This window comes from Lissotriton helveticus, chromosome 12 (genome assembly GCF_964261635.1).
Source record: "Lissotriton helveticus chromosome 12, aLisHel1.1, whole genome shotgun sequence".
Taxonomy (NCBI): Eukaryota; Metazoa; Chordata; class Amphibia; order Caudata; family Salamandridae; genus Lissotriton; species Lissotriton helveticus.
The window spans coordinates 456,842,123-456,867,062 of NC_136073.1; the positions used below are offsets into that span (position 1 = coordinate 456,842,123).

At 47.9% G+C, this 24,940-nt stretch overlaps 1 protein-coding gene across 1 annotated transcript in view; it reads left to right on the top strand.

Moving 5' to 3' along the window:
* Nucleotides 1-24,940, top strand: part of TRADD (TNFRSF1A associated via death domain) — a 177,660-nt gene that overhangs the window by 125,440 nt on the left and 27,280 nt on the right. Inside the window, exon 5 of the mRNA XM_078671044.1 lies at nt 90-282. Within this exon, the coding sequence (XP_078527170.1) occupies nt 90-282 (193 nt within the window). The remainder of the gene's footprint in view (nt 1-89; nt 283-24,940) is intronic.

The following is a 24,940-nucleotide window of genomic DNA, read 5'->3' on the forward strand; positions in this document are numbered from 1 at the left end:
TTTTTGAAATGGGGTCTGTCAAAAGAGATATTTGATAATGCAGTATAGAAAAAAAAATTGCTAGTAAATAATGGAATGTTTATTTGCAGCCAGATCGTCTTCCAGATGAGGAGATTGCAGAGTTGGAAGAATCTCTCCGAGCGTTGAACTGCCAGCTTGAGAAGAGCAAAGAGAGTTTACAAAACGAAAGCAATCCTCTCCCTCCCCTGCCCATGCGCTCTCTATCTGTGGACAGCTCAATGCAACCAAAACCTACGTTTATCTTTCAGGATGAAGAGTTTGGTGAGTGCTAACGCTTCTTTAGGATTATGGAAGATAGAGCTGGATGGAAAATCATACAGAAAATAAGATAATCTGCTTTTCTTGCTTTCAATTGAAATTCGAAATCAAATGATGTATTTTACTTTAGAACGTCACTAATCTTGTATTTCACATATTGAACTAAAGTTCCAGGTACAGCAGTTTATTAAGAGGTTCTAGTGTGGTAAATAGTTTTAAATGGTTTTGCGTCCAGTCCTACCCCTCCCCGTCCATTGTCTGATGACTTACGCCTTCCTTTAGAATTAAGAAAATGGAAAGTATTGTCTATCACCATTTAAATGTTTAATTCTAAAATTGGTCTGATTTTATTCTCATTTAAAATAGTCTTGTGACATTCACATGTCAAATCCTCAATTGTTATAAGTATCACTTGTGGCTTTGCAATTGGTTGAGCTGCCAATATTCTATTTCAGGGATGAAGTTTTAGACTAACTTCTGTTCCATGCTTCATTGCATTTACCAGTTGCTGGTAGAAATTAAGGGGCTGATTTAGATTTTGGCTGGAATCTTGTTGGCCCTCGGTGGCGGTGGTTACAGGTACTACTTCGAGCTGACGGAGTCCCGCACACTGTTTTTAGATATGGGCTGGCTGAACCACCGTCCGCTTAAACAGACTGGATTTCATCGCATAAGAAGCGCACCTCCGTCGACGCTGCAGACTATTGTGCTGGTTAACAATACTCTATCACCGTCAGGCCGGCCGTTTTGCACCAAGCCTATTTAGATTTCCCTGTTGTGCTGGCCTTGTCCTAGTAGCAGGTTCCTGACTGAGTGAGTCCCTGGTGGAGTGGAGACTGCTATGTACAACTTTATTAATGTGACACTACACATATATGTTGTGTTTGCTTCAAAAACATATTTAGGCACTGTGTTATGCCCCTTTTTTTACATATAGCATAGCTCACAAGCAATAAACACACACTATTGAATGCACACCCACAGGCACCACAAGCACAACACCCACATCCACCTCCACCACAACAGACCATTATTAGTCAATACAGGTGTGTTCATTTTACTTTGATAAGTTGTAAAATGAACACTACTGAATTACACATAAGAGAAAACTTGCATGTAAGAACAATGTAAAAATACATGAGGCCAAAGCAAATGTTAACACACGATTTATAGTAAGACAAGCGAAAAAGAAGCTTCCCTTAGATCCCTGCTACAATGCAGTTGATTAGCATTGTGGTCAAGTAGTAAGAGCAAAGGAAGGACCTGGACAGTAAGGTTCCCCACTTTAACGGAAGTGTGAACCGGAAAAAAGGTACCTTTCTAACTCATTCCCTTCAATTATGCCAACTCAAGTTTGGCGGTGCCCCTGCCACAGTTTCCTCGATGGGACGGGACAATGTAATTGGCCTGGTGGTAATCTTGGCTGGACTCCCTCCGACCGCCTCTTTTGCCTATGACACTGTCGAGGCAGGAGGAACATTCTGGCGGAGACGGCGGCACTCAAACAGACTATCGTTCATAGACTTGCCAACTTCTAAATAGAGTGGGCGGGGTGCCAAGTAATTCGGCGGTGAAACAATCAGAAAAGGGATGGTGGTACCAGACCTGCCAAGATGTAAATCAGGCCCTAAGTTGTATCGTGGTAGCAAGAAACTAAAATGTTAACAAGAATTTATTAGAGCCTTCATTTCGTACTAAGATGCACTGTTCGATGCCTTGATTTTTCAATTTCAGGTAGAACTATCAAAAACATATATATCATTTCAAAGCAAAACTTTTCATATATAAAGGAATATCTCAGTAAACGTGACCTAGGTGTAAATATTTCATCCACGAGAGACCAGAATACGACATCAAATGTATTCCTTTTTATATATAAAAATATTAAGACTATTTTAAACACCCAAACATTCCAACTACAATTGTTCATATTTAGATCATCTGGGGAGAAGAGAACCTGATTTTTCTAATATTTAGGTACTCTAAAACATTACAATCACTGACCTAGCCCTGGAACAAACATTTCCTGATCTTGCAGTGAAGCACCCTTTAACCCAACTCCCCACAATGTAGATTATGTTGAGTGAAGGAGTCACTTATTTTACAGTCTTTGTAGTGGCCTGAAGAAGGAGGGCACTGACCACTGGGGCTTATCTTGGGGCAGGTTTGAAATCTGATGCCACTTACCCTTCATACGCTTCCTTGGTTCTGATGAGTCAGGGAGCGGTCTCTTAAGAGGTAGTAGCCGAATATAAAAAAAAATGTGTTGGCCCGTAAACCACTGTTTTGTGGTATAAGCTTTACACTGTTCAATTTTTCACTGCCCACTGTTTGACCCATCACTGTTCACTATCTCTTCTGGGATATTTCAAACTCATAATATATTCATCTGACTGTTGGCAAATTCAGGATATAGCTATATTAAATCATTCAAAATATTGAAGTGATGCAGCAAGTGTAGCACTATATTCACTCTGTTCAAATATTGCCGCCTTACTACCACTGTTTTCTCAAAATGTGTGCCATATACACAAAAATTTATATTAAATATTCTAAAATGGTGGTTTGAGATAACTGTACAGTGGCACAAAGCACTGTAAAAAATAAGTAACATAACATGTAAATTCGGTAGTCTCTGCCTCACTGTTTAAACTAGGAATGATAAAGAAAATGTTACCTTTCATTCGTTTGAATGCCGGAAAGACTCTGGTCAGTACTCTAGTCTTGTCCTCTATAGACTATTGTAACGGGCTATTTGTAAATGCACAAAAGAAGGTCATCCAAAAGTTACAATCGGTCCAAAACGCAGCAGCCAGATTATTATCCAGAACGCCCAAGTTTAAGCCTATCTCTCATGTCATCAGAAAGTATCACTGGCTCTCGGTGCAGAATCGCACTAAATTTAAGGCCTTGTGTATCCCCTTTAAGGCCACCCGGGACTCTGGACCCCAATTTCTAATAAAGGAGCTAGCAACCTACACTCCTAACAGGGCTTTAAGCTCAGCCACTGCATTCTTGCTGAAGGTTCCCCGTGTCAAAACGTCAACATGGGGCGATGAGCGATTTATCATCACCACGGCTAGACTCTGGAACTCACTTCCGTTACAGATCAGATTCTGTCAGTCTTTGCTTAATTTTAGAAAAATGTCCAGAACCTGGCTATTTATTTAATAGTGCACTCCGCCCAGTATATACCGCAGTCCGTAGCGCCGAAACACCTACGGTTATTTGAGCGCTTTACAAATCTCAAAAATAAATAAAATAATTAAATAAATGTACAGGCCTCCTATTTTACATATGCCTTCTGGTTTACTATACTAAGAAAGAAATGGGGTGACGGAGCATTTTCAACTGCGGCAAGCAGACTCTGAACGCCCTTGCACAATGCCTTGGAGACATTCCTCAGTTGATGCCCTTCTGGAAGGCACTCAAGGCCTGGCTATACTCCCTATAGAGTCTCCCTTCATCTATAGGCATAGCAGGATTTCCCCGGACGGTCGTTTCCAGCGCCATGATGCCTTTGGGTAATTGTTGTGCTTTACAAATTTCAAATCAAATCAAATTTCAAATCAAATACTATTGTTTGATGTGCTTTGAAAAATGTCCAGCACTATATGAGTATTTTTTTTTTATAATCCCATTTTTATTGTAGTTTGATACAAGAAATTTAATTGAAAACAAGTCACACATCATAGTTAAAAAAAAACTCTCTCCCCAATGACAGTGTAAAATCACATTAGTCTTTCCTGAGTAGGGAAACAGTCTCTTCACATTCCACTGAGGACTCAGGCAAGGCCCATCAGGGTTGAAGTAGGCCAAACCATTTTCCCCACACTTTGTTAAACATTTCTGGGCACCCCCGGGCCTCAAAGAGGGATTCTTCCTGCACCCCGCACCAGTCCATCCCCCTCCTCCACCTCCGCACTACCGGCGCCTCAGCTTGGGACCATCTAGCTGCTATATCTCGCTTTGCCACAGCCAACGCTGTTCCCAGGAAGCGCTTTTCGGCCGGGAGCCATCCAGGCCATCGAATACTCCCAGTAATAAGTGTCTCGGTCGTGAGGAACCACCCATCCCAAGGCCCACGTGAGCTCACGTTCTACCCCCTCCCAAAACAGATCTAAGGCCGGACACAGCCACACCATGTGATAGAAGTCAGCTGGGGCACCAGCACAGCGCGCACAGGCCGGGGATGCTCTCAAGCCGGCTCGAAAGAGACGCGCTGGGGTGAGGTATGCCGTGTGGAGATAGTAGAGCTGTACCAAGCGCAGCTTTGAAGATGTGGTGAGGGTTTTAGGCGCCATTAGGGCATTGCGCCAGTCTGCCTCGTCCAGGGGGCCCACACACCCCTCCCACCTTTCCTTAAGCCGGTCTAGGGATGTAGGACAGTTGTTTATCAGAGCTCGATATATACCGGACACTCCCCCTCTCCCCAGGTTACCCATCATGACTTGGGCTTCTAGAGGACTAAACTCCGGGAGGGAGGTGGGTGTTGGGAGGTGTATATGGAGGGCGTGACGGAGCTGCAAATATTTGTAGAACTGGGAGGGGAAGAGAGCGTGTCAATGCTGTAGGTCAGAAAAGGAGTGCACGTGGTCTCCCACCCACACATCCCCAAGCTGTGATATCCCCACCAAGTCCCAGCGGCGGAAACCCTCCAGGGATGAGACCTCTCTCAACCAAGTGCCATGCCAGAGGGGCGTCTGTCTAGTCAGCTTCCGGTCCCAGGTCACCAGGCGAAGGGCAGCACGCCAAGCCATGAACACAGACCTGGTGATTGGGGGTAGCGTTTTTGGCACCGGGGAGCCATACAGGTAGCCCTGAAGCTGCGCAAAATCTAGGACAGCAAGCTCTACCCGATAAGCTGGGTCAGACCAGCCGCCCGCAAACCAATCATGAAGCACAATAAGCTTTGTAGCTAGGTAATAAAAATGAAGATTGGTGACACCCATACCGCCGTCAAAGGGGGGAACCCGGCAATGGGACGGGGACAGTCACGACCGCCCGCCACCCCACATAAATCGGGTAAGTGTGCCGTCCAGTTCCCTGAACCAGCTGCTCGGGAGGTGGACCATGGTGTTCTGGAGAATATAGAGGAAGCGGGGAAGGATCATCATTTTAAAAAGGGCACTCCTGCCGAACGGGTTAAGGGGAAGGGACTGCCAGTTCCTAAGATCGGTTTTCATCCGGGAGACCAGGGGGGCAACATTGAGGGCCCATTCCAGCTCCGGCAGGAGGGTTACCCATACTCCCAGGTAGTTGAATGATTGCCTCCGGAGGGGGATCACCGCCTGCCAGTCAAAGCATGCTCGGGTGGGGTGTAGAGGAACTAAAGTAGACTTCGTTGGGTTAAAAAAAAGACCCGAGACCTGTTCAAAGTCGGACAAGACTGCCAGAGCTCTAGGGCCGGAATGTTCTGGGTCAGCCAAGTAGAGCAGAACATCATCCGCGTATAGAGCAATTTTATCCACTTGGATTTGGTCCCAAACCCAACCCTGGATAAGGGAATCCTGTCGAATTAACGCCGCCAGGGGCTCCATCGCCAGCGCGAATAGGAGGGGTGAGAGAGGGCAACCCCGTCGGGTGCCCCTCCGGATCGGGAATGGCTCAGAGATCGCACGGTTGACGAGGACACGGGCTCTAGGGCTGTTATAAAGAACCTGGACCAGGCGGCGGGAGGGAAGACCGAAACCCATACATTCCAGGACATCCCTCAAGTACCCCCAGTCCACCGTGTCAAAGGCATTCTCGAAGTCAACGAGAAGAAGTGCCAAGTACGGGGACAACCGGTGCCGGTGGGCCAACGCCAAGTGGAGGCGGCGGATGCAATGGCGGGTGCCCCTGGCTTGCATGAACCCGCATCAGTCAGGGTGGACCAGGTCTTGTAGGAGGGGCCGGAGTCGCTGAGCTATTGCAGTAGCGAAGATTTTAATTTCAGTGTTTATCAGCGAAATTGGGCGGTAATCAGAGCAATTTAGGGAAGGCGGTTGTTTCTTAGGGATGACCACAATGGTCGTCATGTCAGACTCAGACGGGAAGAACCTGTCGTCAACCACCTGGCGAAAAAGCGCTGTTAAATGGGGGACCAGGTCATCGCAAAATACAGAGTAGTACTCCTGGGGGAATCCATCGGGTCCGGGCGTTTTGCCGGAGTGCATCAGAGAGATAGCCCCATTGATTTCCTCCGGGGTGAGAGGGCCGTCCAGGGTGTCTGCAGTCTCTCGGGAGAGACAATGAAGGCTAGTTCCAGATCTCTCCATCAATTCAGCGAGGGAGGCTCAGGGGGGACGTGCCTCGTACAGAGCCACATAATACTGAGCAAAGGTTTGCGCAATAGCTCGCGATGTCACCTGATGGGTCCCAGTAACCGTTCGGACCTCTGGAATGATGCGATGGGCCCTAGGGTAGGATATCAGGTTGTGGAGCAATTTGCCATTCTTGTCACCCCAGCCATAAATACAGGCCACGGAGGAACGCCACAACATTTTTGACGATTCCAGGGAGTGCCGACGAATCTCATCGCGGACAAGCGCCAGCTGTCTAGAGGAGTCGGCGGTATCATTAGCCAGTTGAGCCTGTTCCAGACGAACTGCTCGGGATTCCAGCTGCACCAGATGGGTGGCTTGGGTTGCGCGTTTGGCATGCACTAACCCTCTGGCCACCCCCCCGAACCACCGCCTTGCCCGCTTCTCAGAGCGTACCCTGCGAAGGGACAGATCCAATATTTGCTGAAAAGTAGTAGCGGAGCTCCCGGCCAAGGGACTCCACCAACTCGGCGTCTTCCAAAAACCATGCGTTTAATCGCCAGGTTGTCCTAGGGCCTGCGGAGGGATACCCAATGTGGAGGGAAACGGGGGAATGGTCGGGGATTCCCCTTGGAAGGATCGCCACCTCGGACACCAGCTGGCAGTCCAAGGCAGGCATCAGAATGAGATCTATGCGGGAGTGGGTGTGGTGGGCGGCTGACGTGTGTGTATATTGTGTCTGTCGGGGATGCCACACTCTCCATACATCGCCGAGGTCCAGCCCACGAGGCTCTTCACGGAGGTCAACCGATATGGCGAAGGAGGGCCCGTCACATCTCTAGAGGTCTGTAGGAAAGCATTAAAGTCCCCCCCCCCCCCTCCCCCCCGACGACAGTAAGGTCTTGGGGTAGGGAGGAGACCTCCTGCGTGAGGCGCCGAAGGGTGGACGACAAGAGCGCTAGGGGGACATAGGTGCAGAGGAGGTTCACTGGGTTACCCTCAACCATCCCCGACACGGCCACAAACGTCCCCTGCGCGTCAGTGGTGACGTCAACTACGGTAAAGGGGAGCCCCCTTCTCAGAAGGATGGCCACCCCCCGGGAACCTCTAGCGAATCCGGAGTGCCAGACCTGGTCAAACTCGTAGCGGGCCAGGAAGTGACATTGGGAACCCAGAAGGTGTGTTTCCTGGAGAAGCAGGGCATCAGGCATGTGTCGGCAGCCGCTCGGAGCACTGCACTATGTTTAATGCGGTCCAGGATGCCATTCACATTCCAGGAAAGGATGTGGAGAGGCGTGGCATTAGTGCGGGTCATGTGTAAGAGTGAGGACTGGCGTGAAGTGAGTGGACAAGAAGGACCCCCTACATTCAGGTGGAAGACTGCAGCCGGGTCTGGGACACCAGGGCATAGTTGATAGAGATAGGGGTGTGCGTGACAGGGGAAGAAGATAGCATGACAGGTGACTTACAATGGGAACGGAACACGGCAGCCCGTAGGCGGCCAAAAACAACAAACTCCCAGGAGACAACGGTCTCTCCCCCTTCCTTCCCCCCCCCAACTCCCCCCACCCAATACTTCAGAACGTGAAGCATCTGTCGCCCAACAAGTCACAAACACCTCCCGGGGAGGCGAACAGCTAAACTAAAACGGTTAGCAACCACAAGATTGGGACATGGCTGAGTCGGACCCCGCTCCATGCGTTCGGATGAAATGCTAACAGCAAGTTACATGAAATGAAAGAAGAAACATGCATCTATGGGCAGAAGTGTTCAACACTCAGGATTACAACAGTAGAAATACCCCAACAGACCAGACTGGTGAGCACCATACGAGCTGATTCTCAGAGTCAAAGACATGCTCGTTAAGGCCGAGTCCCCGGTTGGTGCCCCAGGCGCAGGCGGCGTCGACCCTCATGACTCGGTGTCTACAGCAGAGCTGCGGATCACAGGGCTCCCGGACAAGTCGGAGTCCGACCTGGCCCGTCTCAGAGTGTCACTAGGTCTGGGGACGCTGCCCAGGTCAATCAAGGAGGAGGCCGGAGGCGGGGAAGCAGGGCCATGTCCCTGAGTTTGGGCCGAAGGTTGTTGTCAGTTTCTTCGGCGATTGGGAGTCACCACCCCGGCGGCCGCCCCTCCTCCGGGATCCGGTCCTACGCCGCCTGGGCTTTGGTGTGGTCTGGTTCGCTCACGCCGGAGCTCTCTGGGAAGGAGAGAGAGTCGTCGTTTGACGGAGGGGCCGCTCCTCCCTGAGCCAGGTCCACGCGGCTTGGGGAGAATCAAAGAAGAAGGCTTTATTTTGAAAGATTACTTTAAGCCGGGCCAGGAAGAGGAGCCCGTAGCGAAGGCCCAGCGCCCTCAGTTTTTGCTTCACTTCGTCGTATGAGCGGCTCTGTGACTGAACTTCCCTAGAGTAATCCGGGAACACCATTATCCTGGATTCTTGGTGATGCAGCGGCCCCAACTCTCTGGCTGTCCCCAGGATGGCGTCCCTATCGCGGAAGTTCAGAACACGGAGGATGATGGGGCGAGCCGGGGGGGGGCAAGGGAGCGATGAGCTCGTTCCACCGCAAACCAGGGGGAGAGTTTCTCCTTGGGCATCCAAGAGAGGATCCAGGTCTCCAGAAAGGCGGCGGTGTTGTCCTTCTCCACCCCTTCCGGGAAGCCCAGGAGGCGCAGATTATTGCGGCGCGCCTGTTTTCAGCATCCTCAGCCCGGCGGTGGAGCTCTGAGGTCTGCGACTGGAGACGGGCCATTTGAGACTTGAGGATATTGCCGTCATCTTCCACTGTGGAGATATGGGACTCAGCCTTGGTGATACGTTTCGTAGCCTTACGAAGGTCTTGACGGATGAGGGCCACGTCGATCCAAACTTCTCAGATTTTCCTTTCGACGGACGTTTGAGACGCGCTAATCGCCTGAAGGATGGTCAAAAGGTCTCCTCCGACTGGCCCCGCCATCAGGTCCCCGATCCGATTTAGCAAACTGCTCCATCGTTGTTTGGGTTCTGGAGCCAGAGGTCGGGGGGGGTGCGGGGCTTGCCCATAGTTGTAGACAGTCAATCAACACAAGCTAGAGGGGGATGGGGTGCAGGTCCTCGCAGCGCCCTAGCCACCCGATATGATGGCCGGTCCGCACCTCCGCAGGCAGTCCGCCTATAACTAAGTCCTCCTGGCGGACGTTTGGGGGGAGGGGGGGCGCCACTCAGTGCGTTGGTCGATCCTCCGGGGCCAGACCGCACCTCGATAGTCCCACACCAGGTATGGTGGCGCCTCCCGACAAGTCCCAAACAGGAAGGCCACCGGGTCCGACCGCCCCCAAGCCCAGCGGTGGGCACTCGGGCACGCCGCACCTCTCCACGGGCACACTGCTTTGGGCAAGCCCCCCCAGGGGGCCCGCCTATGCCTCTGATTTGCGTGCCCTAATCTGGATGTCAAGATTCAGGTGCTTTTGGCCGCCTGGGAGGAGGATGGCCCACAGACCCGCCACCCACGGCTCTCAGTGGTGCCCAGTTCCCAACAGGAGGGAGCGCTTGGGGCACAGTCCATCCACGCCAGGGGACCGGAGGCCCGCCACACGGGGGTGACAGTGGCGGGATCGGCATGGGGGCCCAGGCCCCGGGGCAGGTCTCGCGGGCCCAGACTCGCGACCGCCATCTTGACGCCCCAGGCCAAACCACCCCCCACTATGTGAGTATTAAGGTAAATATACAACTATTGTGGGTGAATGCTGCCGTAGAGGAGATGGTACCACAGCGGTCTCACCCAAAAATAAAATAGCTTTATAAGTAAGATCATTCAATCATGTTATAAAATAATTAGTGAGGTTTTATTCTCATTATGCGATTGATTACCAAAGTGGAAAATCCACGCTCTAAGTAATTGAAGCAGACAGTCAATCTTGGTACAAATAATGTATTTTATAACCCACGATAGATTGATAATTAATTACTTGAGATTTCAGCATTCAAGGCTGTGGTAAGCCAACTTGGTGGTGGGTTGTTAAAATGCTGAACCCTTCAGGACAATGCATTATTGGAAATAACAATTAAATCTCAAGTAAAGCGCTCTGATACCTCCGGGTCTAGTCAGCGCTATATAAAACTCCTGAATAATAATAATTAAATAAATATCTTTATCTCCAAGCACTAAAAATATATTTTGAAACTGCAATAATCAGTAGAACAATTTATATACTCCTGATCTTGTACACATTTAATACAGGTTTTCAACAATACCTCTAATGAGAGCCTTGGAGTGGCAAAAACATTTTTATTGACTCGTCATATTAGGATTTTTTTGGTATATTTCAGAACTCCACAACTGACCAATTTAACTGAAGATTGTTACCAAACGTAAGTAATTTGTTTCTCTCTACCTTTGCTTCTGGGTGTACCAGACTGGGTTCAGAAACTTTCCAGTAGCTCTCTCCTTGCCAGCAAGTGGCATCTTGACTCCATCTCGGATGTGGACTTGACATCATATTATGACATAGTCATGCAGAGTGCCTTTTTTCTAAGCCCTTAGTGGCAGAGACAAAAGATTGACAAAAGGTTCAGTGTATCAAAAATTACTAGGGACCTTATTAAAAGTTGCGTAAGCACTCTATAGAAAGGGGAAGAGGACAGGATCTGCTCATAGACGAAGTGTCCACCAGAAAGATAGTTAGCAAGGGAAAGTAACTTGTTTTTCTGGTGGATACTTATACTTACAGATACCTCAACTCTTTAATCGCTAAGCAAGCAGTACCCTGAAGATGATGAGTCTGTGCAGTTGGTCTTACCAAAAAGTAATACAACACAGATCTCCCAAAATGGCATCCCAGTGGACTTTGGAGTTGATGCAATAAAACTGGTGTAGGTGTGGACTGAAACCCACCAGATTGCCATTTCAGAAGCAATCCTGGACAGTGCTGGAGAAGTGGTCTTTGTCCTGGTGGGATGGCTTCTGATGTCTTCAGAGGGTTCTTTCTTGGCAAGAACTTAGCTTAAAGAGTGAGCACATCCTGAACTTGAGCACCAAGTTAAGGTTCCACTGAGGCATGACAAAGGGAAAAGGGGTAAATATGGGTCTACACCTTTAGTAAATGCATGTTAGACCCAGCGGATTCTGACTGGCTGGAACGCAGCAAAGCCAATCAGAATCCCTCATCCTAGATAGGATGAGTGAGTAGGATACACGTGTCCGATAACCTTTGCTCACCCTTGGGTAACTTGGCACCGATAAGTCAGGCTTATCCTCAGGGCCCAAGTGTAAAGCATTGGCACTACAACAACCTCGCCACACACTGCGCACGCCACAAAAAGACTCCACACTAATGTATAAAACACTAGTCTTTGTATTACACACACATTGAAATCAAAATGAGATACACATTGTATATACAGTTTACAGTTATATTTAGTTGTCGAACATTCCCATTAGCAGCCGAACGGCATGAACTTATATGCCCTAATCAGAGGTTATCATCCAACACGACATTCCCCAACAGTTGCAATGGTCAAACAATTACAGGTCTTTGACTGTGCCTCGTAACCCAGTCCCTCAGTCACTCAGTCACTCAACTACACCAGCTAACAATACACTTTGCCCCTCCTGGTACTACGTTGATAAGATTGTCAGAACCACCTAAAACTGAAAGAAACAGTTACTTAGTTTATTCCATATGGATTAGACCTCCAGGCGTCCAGCTGCACCTGCATGAGTGTAGGGTTGCTACCCTTCCCCCCACCCCGTAAACAAAAGGCAGTGACCCAGAAAGCTGGTGCGCTTCCAAGTCTGGAGAAATGTTTCCCCTCATACGGAGGTGTGGACTACAGTAGCTCCAGACAGCCAACCGTAGGTGCCCACAAGGCACAACGAAACCCCTCTGGCCCCGTCACAATGTTCTCCACAACAAATACCTTGTGGGGTGGGTGCAGGGAGAAGGAACCAGTCTGCGATGTCACTTACTGTCGTCCTCCTGATCTGAAGTCTCAGCTCCGGTCCCCCAGTACCCCTTGGACACCACACGCTCCGAAGTGTAAGCTAGCACAGGTCCTTTGGTTGCAAGTACGGGTCCCTTGGACTCTGCAAGCTTCTACCGCACTCCTCAAACTCCTTGCGTCTCAACACCTCAGGTGGGCTGCTGATCTTTGAGCCACCCACCTCTGTACAGTGTGATGACAGTGTACGTCAAGATGGTCCTTTGTCCCAACCGACAATCACTTCCACCAGTTTCTGCTGCATCCTGCGCTGGCTTTATGATCTTGTGGAAATGGGGTGATCCTTTGTGTCCCTGGGATCTCGTGGACAGGAGGCTAGTCAACCGGTCCTTGTAGAGTGCTTAGGGACCCGGGCAATAACAGCTGGCATTTAGCTCCAGGCCAGCAACTTTGAGGCAAAATGCACCAAGTGATAGTTTCCTTCCTGGAACACAACAAGCTCCTGGCTGTCACAAGTCTGTGGATAATCTAGTTGCAGTCCTTCCTGCCCTAATGATTATTCTTTTCGATGTCCCAGCATCAAGCCAGTGTAGTATGATTCCAAATCCAAAAGCATCTCTAACTTCTTAGGCCAGAGCCCCAGTAGCTATACACACAATGGCCTTTGAAGATGCGATCAGTTCAAACGGCAACCTTTGAAATGCACAGACCCTCTCTAAATTTTGTCCTGCCATCCTCCCCGGGAGGTTTGATCACTATCTTGAGCGGGGCCAAGACCCTGCCCCTTGGAATGCAAGTCCCATTCCACCCCGATGTAACCATCCCAGAAAGGCCCTCAAAGTAGGCGGTCTGCAGTTTCCCTTCAGTCCCTAGTGTATGGCCTTCTATCAGGAATGCACAGCTGTAGCTGTCCCCCAGCACCCAGATGTGAATTGGAGACAGGCCGACAGGCACACAGAACCATGAGTATCCAAATGCCCACTTTCCCAAAGTGACATTTCCACATACATACTTTCTGATCCACATGCACTCCTGGATGGGAATCGCCATTACAAACTCATCGATATCAAACTATACTGCTACTATTCTGCATGTAGGAAATACTGCTCAATAGCCTTTCCCTACATTCTCTCATGCTACTCCAATGCGAGAAGCAGGCCCTGTTGTACTGAACACACCACCCAGTGCCATTCACGACCCTTGCATGTAATGCACACGTGCACATGCTCTACCTCTTCCCAACACCGCACCTTGTCCCCAGGGAAAACTCCGATATAGCAAGAGACATGCTGAACCTTGTCACGTAGCTCTTTAAATCCCAGGCCGAGTAGCAGTAACCTGCACACACAGGTCCCACCAGGGCAAACCTGTGGCACGATCGATGAGCTACCTCCGTGGCTGGCACAACCAGTGCTGCAGGTCCAAGGAGGAGCATTCAAGGTACATGTCGTGGGTATATGTCTTGCCCCTAGAAGAGGGACTTTCAGCTAACTCAACAGCCAATCATGTATACACCAATCACCAGTATGTAACTGACAAGCACAGCGATTTGGTACTAAATGCCAATATCAAACCCGCTCAAAGTAGTAAAACTTACAACAAGATCAGCGGAAAACCGAAAAGGAGAAAAGTAAAAAAAATCGAGGGAAAGCACCCTAGAAAGGGCCATTTCCAACAATGTATAATGCTGAATTGGTAAAAAAGAAAAGCTGAAATGGAGGCAAATTGTCCTTTAGGACTCACAGTAGAGCCATGATCGGCCAAGAAAAGGACAAAACGTAACGTAACAGATTAAGTTACTTACCTTTGGTCATGTTCTTTCAGGTGAATTCTTTAACTGCACATTTTTCACTTTTAGACTATCCCAGTGCCAGACTGGATCCGTAACCTTTTACACAGCAGTGCTCCTGTGCACCTGTGGGTGGGGCAGTGTGGTTCTATATTGACTTTGTTCCGTCGAACGTGACAAATGGGGCTTCTCCCGCTCGCTGATGCCCATTTCTTTATTGACTCTGTCCGCACACTAAGACGCAGAGCCAAAAAACAATCAACGTACCAGTGTGCAGCTCTCTAGCTTGAGACCATTTTAGATGGAAAAGGAAACCATTCCACAGAATAAAATGAACAATCTGCAGTTAGATACAGTTTCCATCAGAAAGAGATATACTGAAGCTAAGTAAATTGTTCTTCTGAAGGATACTTCGAAATGCATATTCCTCACCTTTAGACTATATCCCAAAGTATTATCTCCCATGGTGGAGGGCCTGTGGAATGGGCTCGGACAAAAAAATCCTGTAGGACTGAATGGGTGAAATGTTTGAACCTGGCCGTCAAGGCAGTAGTGCTTCAAGAGTGTGTATGTATGCTAACAGCGTGGACTGGCAAATGTGAAGAATAAGCATCCGTCTGGTAAAGGCAGTGGTAGCAGCCTCTGCATTGTGTAATGAGATCCCATTCCTTCTGGAAGTGGCTTCATGGCCAGTACGTAGCAGATCTTGATGCAAAGGACTATTCACCTTGAAAAATTCCTTTTCCCACAATACCTTGCCTTTATTTGCTCCTGGAAAGCCTACAAAAACACAAAAAGCAGATTGTCCAACCAGTCGTCTCTGGTGCGATTTGATGTAGTAGCTCAAGGCTCTCTTGAATCCCAGCCAATGTAGTCTCTTCACCTCCTTTGAGGGGTATGGCAGAGCAAAGCATGTTGGGAGGATGATGATTGCCCAACGTGAAAAGGAGTTACGATCTTTGGCAAAAAGGCCGTCTTTGTCCTCAATACCAATTTGTCTGAGGTGGAGGGGGGCGGGGGCGAGGTGGTATACGGCTGTAGCACAGATAGAGCCTGTGGCTCATTCTTGCTAGTAGCTGAAATTATTTTGAAAAGGACCACAGTCCTAAGTCTCAATGAGGCACAATGCATCGGCTCGAAGGGAGTACACCTGAGAAAAGTCAGTCAGGACTAACTTGAGATTCCAACGTGGCATCACAAAGGATTTAGGGAGGAACATATTTATTAAACCTTTTAGGGACCTCATCACAGTAGGTAATTTAAACAAGGATGGCTGTTCCAGCAGATGCAAAAAGGCCATAAAGGCAGACAAATAACTTTCAATTATGCCCTCTGCAAGTTTCTGCTGGGCCAAAGACAAAACAAACAATAAGACATTCCACAGTTGGGCTTGTAATGGTGCAGCCCACACCAGGCCACAAATTTGTCACAACTCCTGGTGAAAATGGGCTTCATAGAGAGGTGTTGTCCAGCAAGGATGACATCCACAACCCTGGGAGGAAGACTGAACGCAGTGAACTGCCACCGCTCACCTTCCACAGTGGAAACCTGATAAAGGGGACAGATGCTTACGCTCAGAAGTTCTGGGTACCGCACTTGCCTAGCCCAATCTGGAGACACTAGGATGACTTGTACCTCAGTCATTCCTGATCTTATTCAGAACTCTGGGTGAAAACGCACACAGGAGTTTCGTGCTCCAGACTGAATGAGTCTCACAGAGTATTGTTGAAAATTACAATGTGCATATGTTTTGAAACTGCATTCTCAACTGTGGCGAAAAGATCTAGACTGGCTTCTCCCCACAGTTGGAAGATGGCATGTGCCACCTCGGGGTGCAATCAACATTTGTGATCTGCCAGACGCTATCAGTTTGTCCAAACAAGCATTCAAAGATACCACCAGGTGGTTCATGACCAGGGAAATGCCCTGATGTCCCAGCCAACTGCAGAGATGAAGGGTCTCTTGTCACAGAGCCCAGGACCACACACTGCCCTGTTTTTTGCAGCGTCACATGAAGGTGGTGTTGTCTGTGAGGGCCAGCACCAGCATCGCTTTTATGGACGATGGCAAAGCCTTCAGCTCCAACAGGTTTATTTGGAGTCTGGTTTCTGTCAGAGATCAGAGTCCTGTGATATCCACCGCTCCCAGATAACCTCCTCAACCCAGCGGTGTCACTACTGTCCGTGCTGGATGGGGAAGGGAAGGAGTTTGCCGCAGGCCGAATTGCAGTCAAGGCAGTGGCAGCTGCTTACATTTGAAACCGGTGGATTGAATATTTAGACCCACTTACAGGCATTGTTAGAAACCAACAATGCCCTTGGGCTCAAAGCCAAAGCTGTCAATTGTGGTCAGTTATAAACAGTGTTTGTAATGGGCTACGATTGAGAGCTCTGGAGTAGAGGTTGAAGGCAGTGCAATTTCTCACACTGCCTTTAAGTGGGTCAACATTTTTTTTTATCATAAATATTTTTTTTTAAGTTTAATTACCTTCTGCCTTGGTGTTCTTCTACAGTCCTGGCAGCCCGTAGCTCCAAGTGCGATGTCCCAGAGTCAACTTCCCTAACCAATCCAGACGCTGCTTTCATGCTGCTGATAATTTTAACCGGCATGAGAGAAGTGCCAGGCTTGGGGGAGCGTGTTGGCTTGCTGCTCCTTAAGGCACTGTGGGCCTGTGCCAGGTTGGCAGTCGCAAGACAGCTGGCCAAATAGACATGCACACTTTAAACTGGAGAACCCCCACTCCTCCCTGCTGCTGCCAATCAGCAGCAATGGTTATGCTCTCACACTCTGCTTGGGCTGGCTGCACTGAAAAATAAAATGGTGATAAAATATTTGTATACCGATTTTATTTTTCATGTTTGCTGCACTCGTAGTGGGTCCCCTCTAAATCCTGAATGGAATATGACTGGTCCCCTTAGTGCTGGGTTCACAGGTTCCAGTTGAGGTCCCACTGCAGAGTTTGCATATGCCACCTGGCATAGTTGATGAGCAGCTTGCAAGAGACCACAAACCCTTCAACCCACTTTCATTTAGACCCAGGATTTAGGCTGACACATCAAGATCATAGCCCAAATATCCTGGACTAGTTGAGACGGATGGAAGGCGTGAAATTGCACCATTTGCAAGATGACTCAAATGAACGGGAAGCTCTGTGAAGGTGAAGAAGTCAAATGTGACTTCAGCACGTTTATTGTGAAACCCAACAATGTCTGCAATTTTGACGTCTGGAAGTGGCCAAGGACAGACTGTGGTGAGCCCTACCGTCAACAGCCACCATTCAAGGTAGGGGAAACTGACATCCTCAACCTCTGACGATGTGCTGAGACCCCTGCCATCAATATTGTAATCACCTGAGGAGTACTGGTGAGGCCAAAGGGGAGAACAGCAAATTAAAAATGCTTCTGGCCTACCTTGAATCACAGGTGACATCTGTGGAACTTCACAATGGGTATATGAAAATACGCATCCTGCAGGTCCAGGGCTACCATCCAGTCACAATCGCTTCAGACCGCCACAGTCCCACTCGAGTGGAAACAGGCTAAATTGCTCGCGCTGCTAAAAAAGCCCTCTTTAGATTCTGCTACGCTAGCTAACTACCGACCCATCTCACTCCTCCTGGCTGTGGCGAAAGTGTGTGAGAAGGCAGTTTATAAACAACTTTCCAACTTTGTTGAGTCATCTGGTGCCCCCCACCCAGCCCAGTTTGGATTTAGGTCCACCTACAGTACAGAGACTGCCCTTGTTGAGATGTCAGAGGCCATAAGAGAATGTTTGGATAGAGGCAGCAGAGCGGCCTTGATTTTACTGGACCTCTCTGCCGCCTTTGATACAGTGCCCATCGTCCACTCTTGGCCCATCTCTCAAGCATTGGAATCTCTGGTTTAGCTTGGGACTGGCTTAAATCATTTTTAGAGGACAGAACACAGCAGGTATGGTTGCCCCCGTTTTTCTGTGCCCCAAGAAAGGTGACCACAGGAGTTCCGCAGGGCTCCACTCTGAGCCCCCTTCTCTTCAATATATACGTTACGCCTTTAATCTATCTGGCAGTGGAGCTAAGATCATAGCTTACACCGATGACACTCAGCTCCTCTTTACGTGGAAGGAAAAAGATTTGTCCCTGGATTTAGCCAAAAATTGTCTCTCAGATGTTTTCAACTGGCTTGCAAGGGCTCAGCTCAAGTGCAATGAGGACAAGTCTGAGGTTCTTCTGTGTGGGTCTTTTCCCCCTCAATCCAGGGAAGATCTTTGGCCTGCAGATTATCCTAGGCCTAAATCAGTTGGCAGCCCGGTCAAGAATTTGGGGGTCTGGGTTAGCGAGGACTTCTGGTTCTCTATGCAGATTAAAAAAAACTTGCCGGAGTGTGCTTTGGCACACTAAAATCACTTAGGAAGTTCCTGCCGTTGCTTCCCAGACCTTGTCACTCGGCATGCTCCCCTGAGGATATTGCAGAACACTGTGCATTGTCACGCCGCAGGAGATCGTTCTTTACCACAGACTCCAGATTACTTTGACGTTATAGTCTGAATTTCCATTTAAGAACGATCATTGATTGTCAAGTGCATTGTCATGCCTGTTACCAGGTCTTCACTTAGAGTCTGGTCGTATTGTCGGGTGACTTGCGTTGCAAGGATTTCCCGATCTATTTTGATTAAGATTCACCTAATTGGTCCGTTTGTTAGCCTTGGACTCCTCTATATGTTTGGAATTTAGACCTCACTCCCTTGAGGCAATTTCTTTGATATCAGGCATGCACTATTCATTGTCCTGATGATGATCCTAATATTGCTTAAAAGGATCGAAACGTCATCGACCCATATGGAACTGCTTGCACTTTAATCCACTGTGTAAAAAGAGTGCACTGACTGTTCGTTTTAAAGTTTGACATACTTTACATCTTACAAGTTATATTTGTCTTGCCTGAAATGTCCTTGTGTGTTTTGTAAAGTGTAATTGTCATTCTTTCTATAGGATACAGGACTGTGTCCCGCTAGATTCTTGTTCTCAAACCTTGTTTATTGGATTTATTATATTATTAAATTGTTTGTCCGGCTGGACAATCAGAATATAGCATTGATTCCAATCGATATTTATCCTGTTGTTATATTACTTGTTTAAGGACCACTGTTCGCATATATAACTGTTACCCAAGGTCCTTGATTACATTGAGGGTTCCCTTGTGATTTGAAACATTGCTTCCCAGACCGGCCAAGGAAATGGTGACCCGTGCCTTCATTTTGTCGCGTACTGACTACGCTAATGCACTATATATTGGCCTCCCGGGATACCAGCTGAAAAAGCTGCAAACCATTCAAGAAGCGGCAGCCAGAGGGCTGCTGGGTATCCCTGGCAGATCAAGCACAAATCAACATCTTCGGGATCTGCCTTGGCTCCCCGTGGTGCAACGTGTCCAGTTCATTTCTCCGTTCCCCCAAAGACAATTGCGATCAGCCGCATTACGTCTTGCGTTCATTCCTCGATTCCGTCTTACACAAATGGGGGGCTCTTTCTTTTAAGGCAGCCAAAGCCTGGAACGCCCTTCCTTATGAATTGCGAAACACTCAGGATCTCAGGCTGTTTAAAGCGCAGTGAAATACCTTGCTTTTTAACAAACTCACAGCTCATCCTAGCACCTTGCTTCTTGTTTTCTGCAGTTGGCTTTCGCGCCGGAACACTCTTGAGTATCTGTGCGCGATATAAGTGCTTTATAACATAACATAACTATCTTGGGTAGACATAACCAGCACCAGTGTGAGCATTCTGAATCTGCCTTCCTGAGGAATATGTTCTGATGGTGAAGATCTATAGTAGGACAAAGGGCTTCATCCTATTTTGGCACAAGGAAATAGCAAAAGTAACCATTTCTGAAGGTCAGAACTCTCTCTGTGGCCCATTTTGAACAGGAGACCCTGCACCTCTTGTAACAAAATGGGCAGGTGCTCCTCTGAAAGCCGCTCTGATGTGGGTGACAGAAGTGGTGAGTCGGAAAGCAATGGAAGGGCATATCCACATTGAATTATGTTGAGAACCTATCAGTCAGATATGATCTTTTACCATCCTTAAAGAAGGTGTTTGCTATGGCCTCCCACTGGGTGGTTAGATGCCACTAAAAGCCAGCTTAAGTGGTTTGGAGGCTTCAGAGACTGAGAGGATCACTGTCCCTTGTGGCCTGCATGTTGTCTTCCAGAACCCAGACTCAAAAGGGCTAATTTGCCTGTTGCTACCTGAACTCCAACATTCTGGTGCAGCCTTGAAAGGCATGGCAGGCGTCGAAAGGCACAAGGAATACATTATGGCTCAGTTCTCCTTAAAGTGTACCATAGCCAAATCTGCCTTCTTGAAAAATAGGTGAGATCACTCAAAAGGAATATCTATAAGGGACACAACAACATTAAAAAATAGTAAGAAATATAACATTTAGCTATAAAACTACTTCAAGAGTGCGTATCAATTATCACATGTCACTGTACACACATAATTACATTTTTCATATATAGTTTGATCAGTGCTAACGGATTATGTAACATTTCTTCATCTATGCATTTTGGTGGTAAGAGGGTCTAAAATCACCTTTCTCAGGACTTATTGCATACAAGTTTGGTCAGCTAAAAATAGATCAAATGCAGAATCTCATATAAAAAGCATCAGAGTGCCACATTTCTGATAAACGACACTCAATGGGTTAACCAACGTCCTCTTCGTTATTATCCCTTTTTGGACAATTGGAAGCAATCAATGTAATGCTTCTCCAAATATCAACCCTCTTGTAATGATGCCGCTGGCAAAAGGGCCTCAAGACGTTTGACTAGTGCCCTGGTGGTGAACTGCCAAGGCGTCTGGCACCATGGCCCAGTATCTTAAAACCCTAGGTTTCTGACGGCTCACCTTTCATGAGAGAGCATTGCAGTTCAAGAGTTTTTGGCCTCCACGCAGAATGTGGGCTCATTTTCCATTCTCCCTCCTGACATGGAGTCAAAGGAAATTGAGGTCATTGGGAAGGACTTTTTTCTGGAAGCCTAGCCCATCTCTCCACTAATGTGACTTGTTTACTCTAGCCATTTACTTCCGGGCCTTGTGGGAAACTGAGCAGTTGATCATACTGAATCATCCATATCATCTTTTGCGACCATTTTGCTGAGGTTTATTATCTTTTTGTTCCCAAGAAAGGCTGGTGTTGTAATCTTATTTTTGCCCTTAAAATACTGAAGGCATTTACCTGCAAGAAATTGATCAAGATGCTGTTGCTTGTGTAGGTTCTCTGGATGATTGGATGTGTCACTTGACTTTCACAATGCGTTTTTTCATCTACCAATTCTGCAGTTCCTCAGGTGGTACCTGTTCTTTGTGGTGAGTTAAAATGTTTGTGGTTCTTGTCGGTGGATGTGACACATCTTTGTAGGTCCGGGATCTTGGTATTCCCAAGAAGGTGTCGGATCACCTGCTGGCCACAATCTTTATGCTCTTAGACAAGTGGTTTCAGTCAGACTTCTCAGGTCACACCCCCAGCCCTTCCAGCATCTCCTCTTCAGCAGAGCAGAGCAAAGATGGACACCGTCTTCATTAAGGCCTTCCCATTCTTTAAAAGGTGTGGTACATTCAGGGTATGATAATATGTTCGAGGCATGTGGGCTGCTGAATTCATATCTTAACATAGATCGCTGCCTAGTGTTGGGTCCGGATATTTGCACCTTGTTGTCCTGGAAGAGTCTTCGAAGTATCACGAGATAGGTGACTCCTCCCCTGGACTACAGTGCGCATGGGCATCCTCTCCATCCTCAGATTGTTTTTTCCCGCCATTGGGTTCGGATGCTATTCCTCAACTCTAACTTCAGAACCGAAACTTTTCAACTTTCTAAGGCCAAAAGGCCTCCTACCTCGACTGTATTGTTCTCGTTCGGTACCCCTTGACTCGATAATACTTTCCATCTCGATCCAGTCGTCAACGCGGGCCGTTGGGCCTTTTCGACGCCTCGTGGGCCTGCTGCCGATGTAAAGGACCCCGTTTAAAAGGTGCCCACAATGTCACTCCAAATTCCCACATACTGATATACATACAGTATGCAGCAAGTGCTTATCTCCCGAGCACAACGAGGAAAACTGTCCAGCTTGTGCTCAGTTCCGGTCGAAGAAAACTATCCGGAACCAAAGGGCCACTAGACAAGAGATGCAGCGGCAGGCACCGGAACCTGAGAACATTTTCGATGACGAACATTACCTCCCAGAAGCGGCGGACTCCGACCTAGAAATTGTCACCGTAGAGGACCAGTCGGACTCCGATGACCAGATCACACCGGGGCAAACCGTGAGTACCAAGCCCCCAACCCCGCTTCCACCTCAAGACAAGGCTCCGGTCGAAGCAGCGCCTAAGGGCCTTAGCCGAGATCGACAAACTTCTTCAGAGGACCAAACCCAAGCCTTCTGATACCCCAGGACCGAGCAACACTTCCCAAAAAGGCCGTCTAACCTAAAAGGGTTGTCGAGACGAAAAAGCTTGTCGATACAAAGAAGGGCATCGAAACAAAAAGGGTCGTTGATCCCAAAAAAACAGTCGAACCGAAAAAGGCCGCGAGCCTAAAAAGAGTGTCGATCTACAAAAAACTGATCACACTAAAAAGCCTGTCGACCCGAAGAAGGCTGTCGAGTCGACAAAAAACCTTGAGCCGAAAGGGGTCGTCGAGCCCAAAAACTCGTCGAACCAAAGAAGGTCGCCGAACCAAAAAAGGCAGTACAGCCAACAAAAGACGTCGAACAAAAAAGTCGTCGAACCGAAAAAGGTCACCAACCCGAAAACAGCAGTCGAGACGAAAAAAGCTCCACAGCCGAAGGCCCTCGAGCCAAAGACTCACCACAAACAAGTGACTAAGCCAAAACCATTGGCGCCAAAACCACGGACAGTTGAGGAAGAACTTTTCCATCCTGATCCAGTGAGCACAGAACAACCTAAACTGTATATAGACCCTGAAACAGGACACGTAACAGTTTACCAGAGGAAGAAGAGACCATTGGACACTGACACTTCTTCCCCTGTTCCTCCAAAGAAAAAAGTCTTTGGAACATCTCCTTCAAAGCCTTTTACTCCTCCTCCTTTCTTTCCTGACATGCCTTTTGTGCCTTACTCTCCTACACCTTCAGGTTATGATGAGACAGAAAACCTGGGGGAAAATCCTCAGGATAATTTTGTAGAACCTGAGGATCAGGATGTACAGGATAACACATGGGATGACCAGAATGATTCTTATGATACATAAGAGCCACAACCCATCCCTGACACCTCTACATATCCTACAAAGCTGTCGCCTACTGACGACACCATTGTTTTTAACCAACTAGTGGATAGGGCAGCTAAATACCATGGTGTAGACATGCACACTGACCCAAGAGAAGAGGATTTCCTATTTGACACTTTTCCTACTTCAGAAAAAAGTGAACGTACACTTCCTATGTTAAAAGGGGTACTAAAACACGCGCCAGACAAATTTAAAGACCCAGCCAGAGCGCGTGTCCTTAATCCCAGAATTGAGCAAAAGTATAAATCAGCCCCTACAGACCCTTCTTATATTAAGTCCCAGTTGCCATTAGACTCACTGGTTGTAGCAAACGCTCGAAAGCGAGCTACTTCACAAACAGGAGATGCTTCCCCTCCTGACAAGGAGTCAAAGATATTAGAAGCCTCAGGCAAAAGAGTGGCCTCCCAGGCAGCAAATACCTGGAGGATTGCAAACACACAAGCTCTATTAGCACGCTACGATAGAGCACATTATGACCAACTGGGGGGTTTACTACAACACCTGCCAGAACCTTTTAAAGCTAAAGCTAACGACCTGATACAGGAAGGCAAATTTATCACAAACGCTTCAATTAAATGTTCACTTGACGCAGCTGACACAGCAGTCAGGTCCATCAACACTAGCGTATTACTACACCGGCATGCGTGGCTACGCATTTCCAGCTTTAAGAATGAAGTGTAATCAACCATCCTCAACCAGCCAGTTAACCCAGATTTCTTGTTTGTCCCTGCAGCAGATACCATCTTAGAAAAGATGAAAAAAGATACTGATACTGCTAAGTCTATGGGCGAACTTCAGTTTCAACAACCCAGAAGTTCCTTTCGTCGCTTGTCCTTCAGAGGCTCAGGGAGAGGCAACATATCCCAAACTTCCACGACATTCAAAAGTAATACCCAGAGCATCTTTACTAAAGGCTCCAACAGAGGAGGTTATAGAGGCAATATTTAAGGGCAGAGGACGTGGTGGCAACAACACCAGAGCCTCCACCGCCACCAAACAGTGACTTGTTCACACTCCCTCCAGACCACTCAACACCGGTCGGAGGCAGACTAAAACAATTCCTACCAGTCTGGAACGCCATTACCACAGACAGGTGGGTGAGACAAATTACCCAGTATGGTTACTGCCTGAAACTCACTTCTACTCCACCCAACATGCCACCCAAACACCGTCCAATGTCCAAAGAACACATCACGCTGTTACAACAAGAGGTCACATCTATGCTAGAAAAGGGAGCCATAGAGCCAGTCCCTTTTCAACACCAGGGAACAGGAGTATACTCTCTATACTTCCTAATTCCCAAAAAAGACGGATCCCTCAGACCGATACTGGACCTCAGACCTCTGAACAAATACATACTCTCAGAGCATTTCCATATGATCACTCTACAACAAGTACTCCCGTTACTCCAGCAAGGCGACT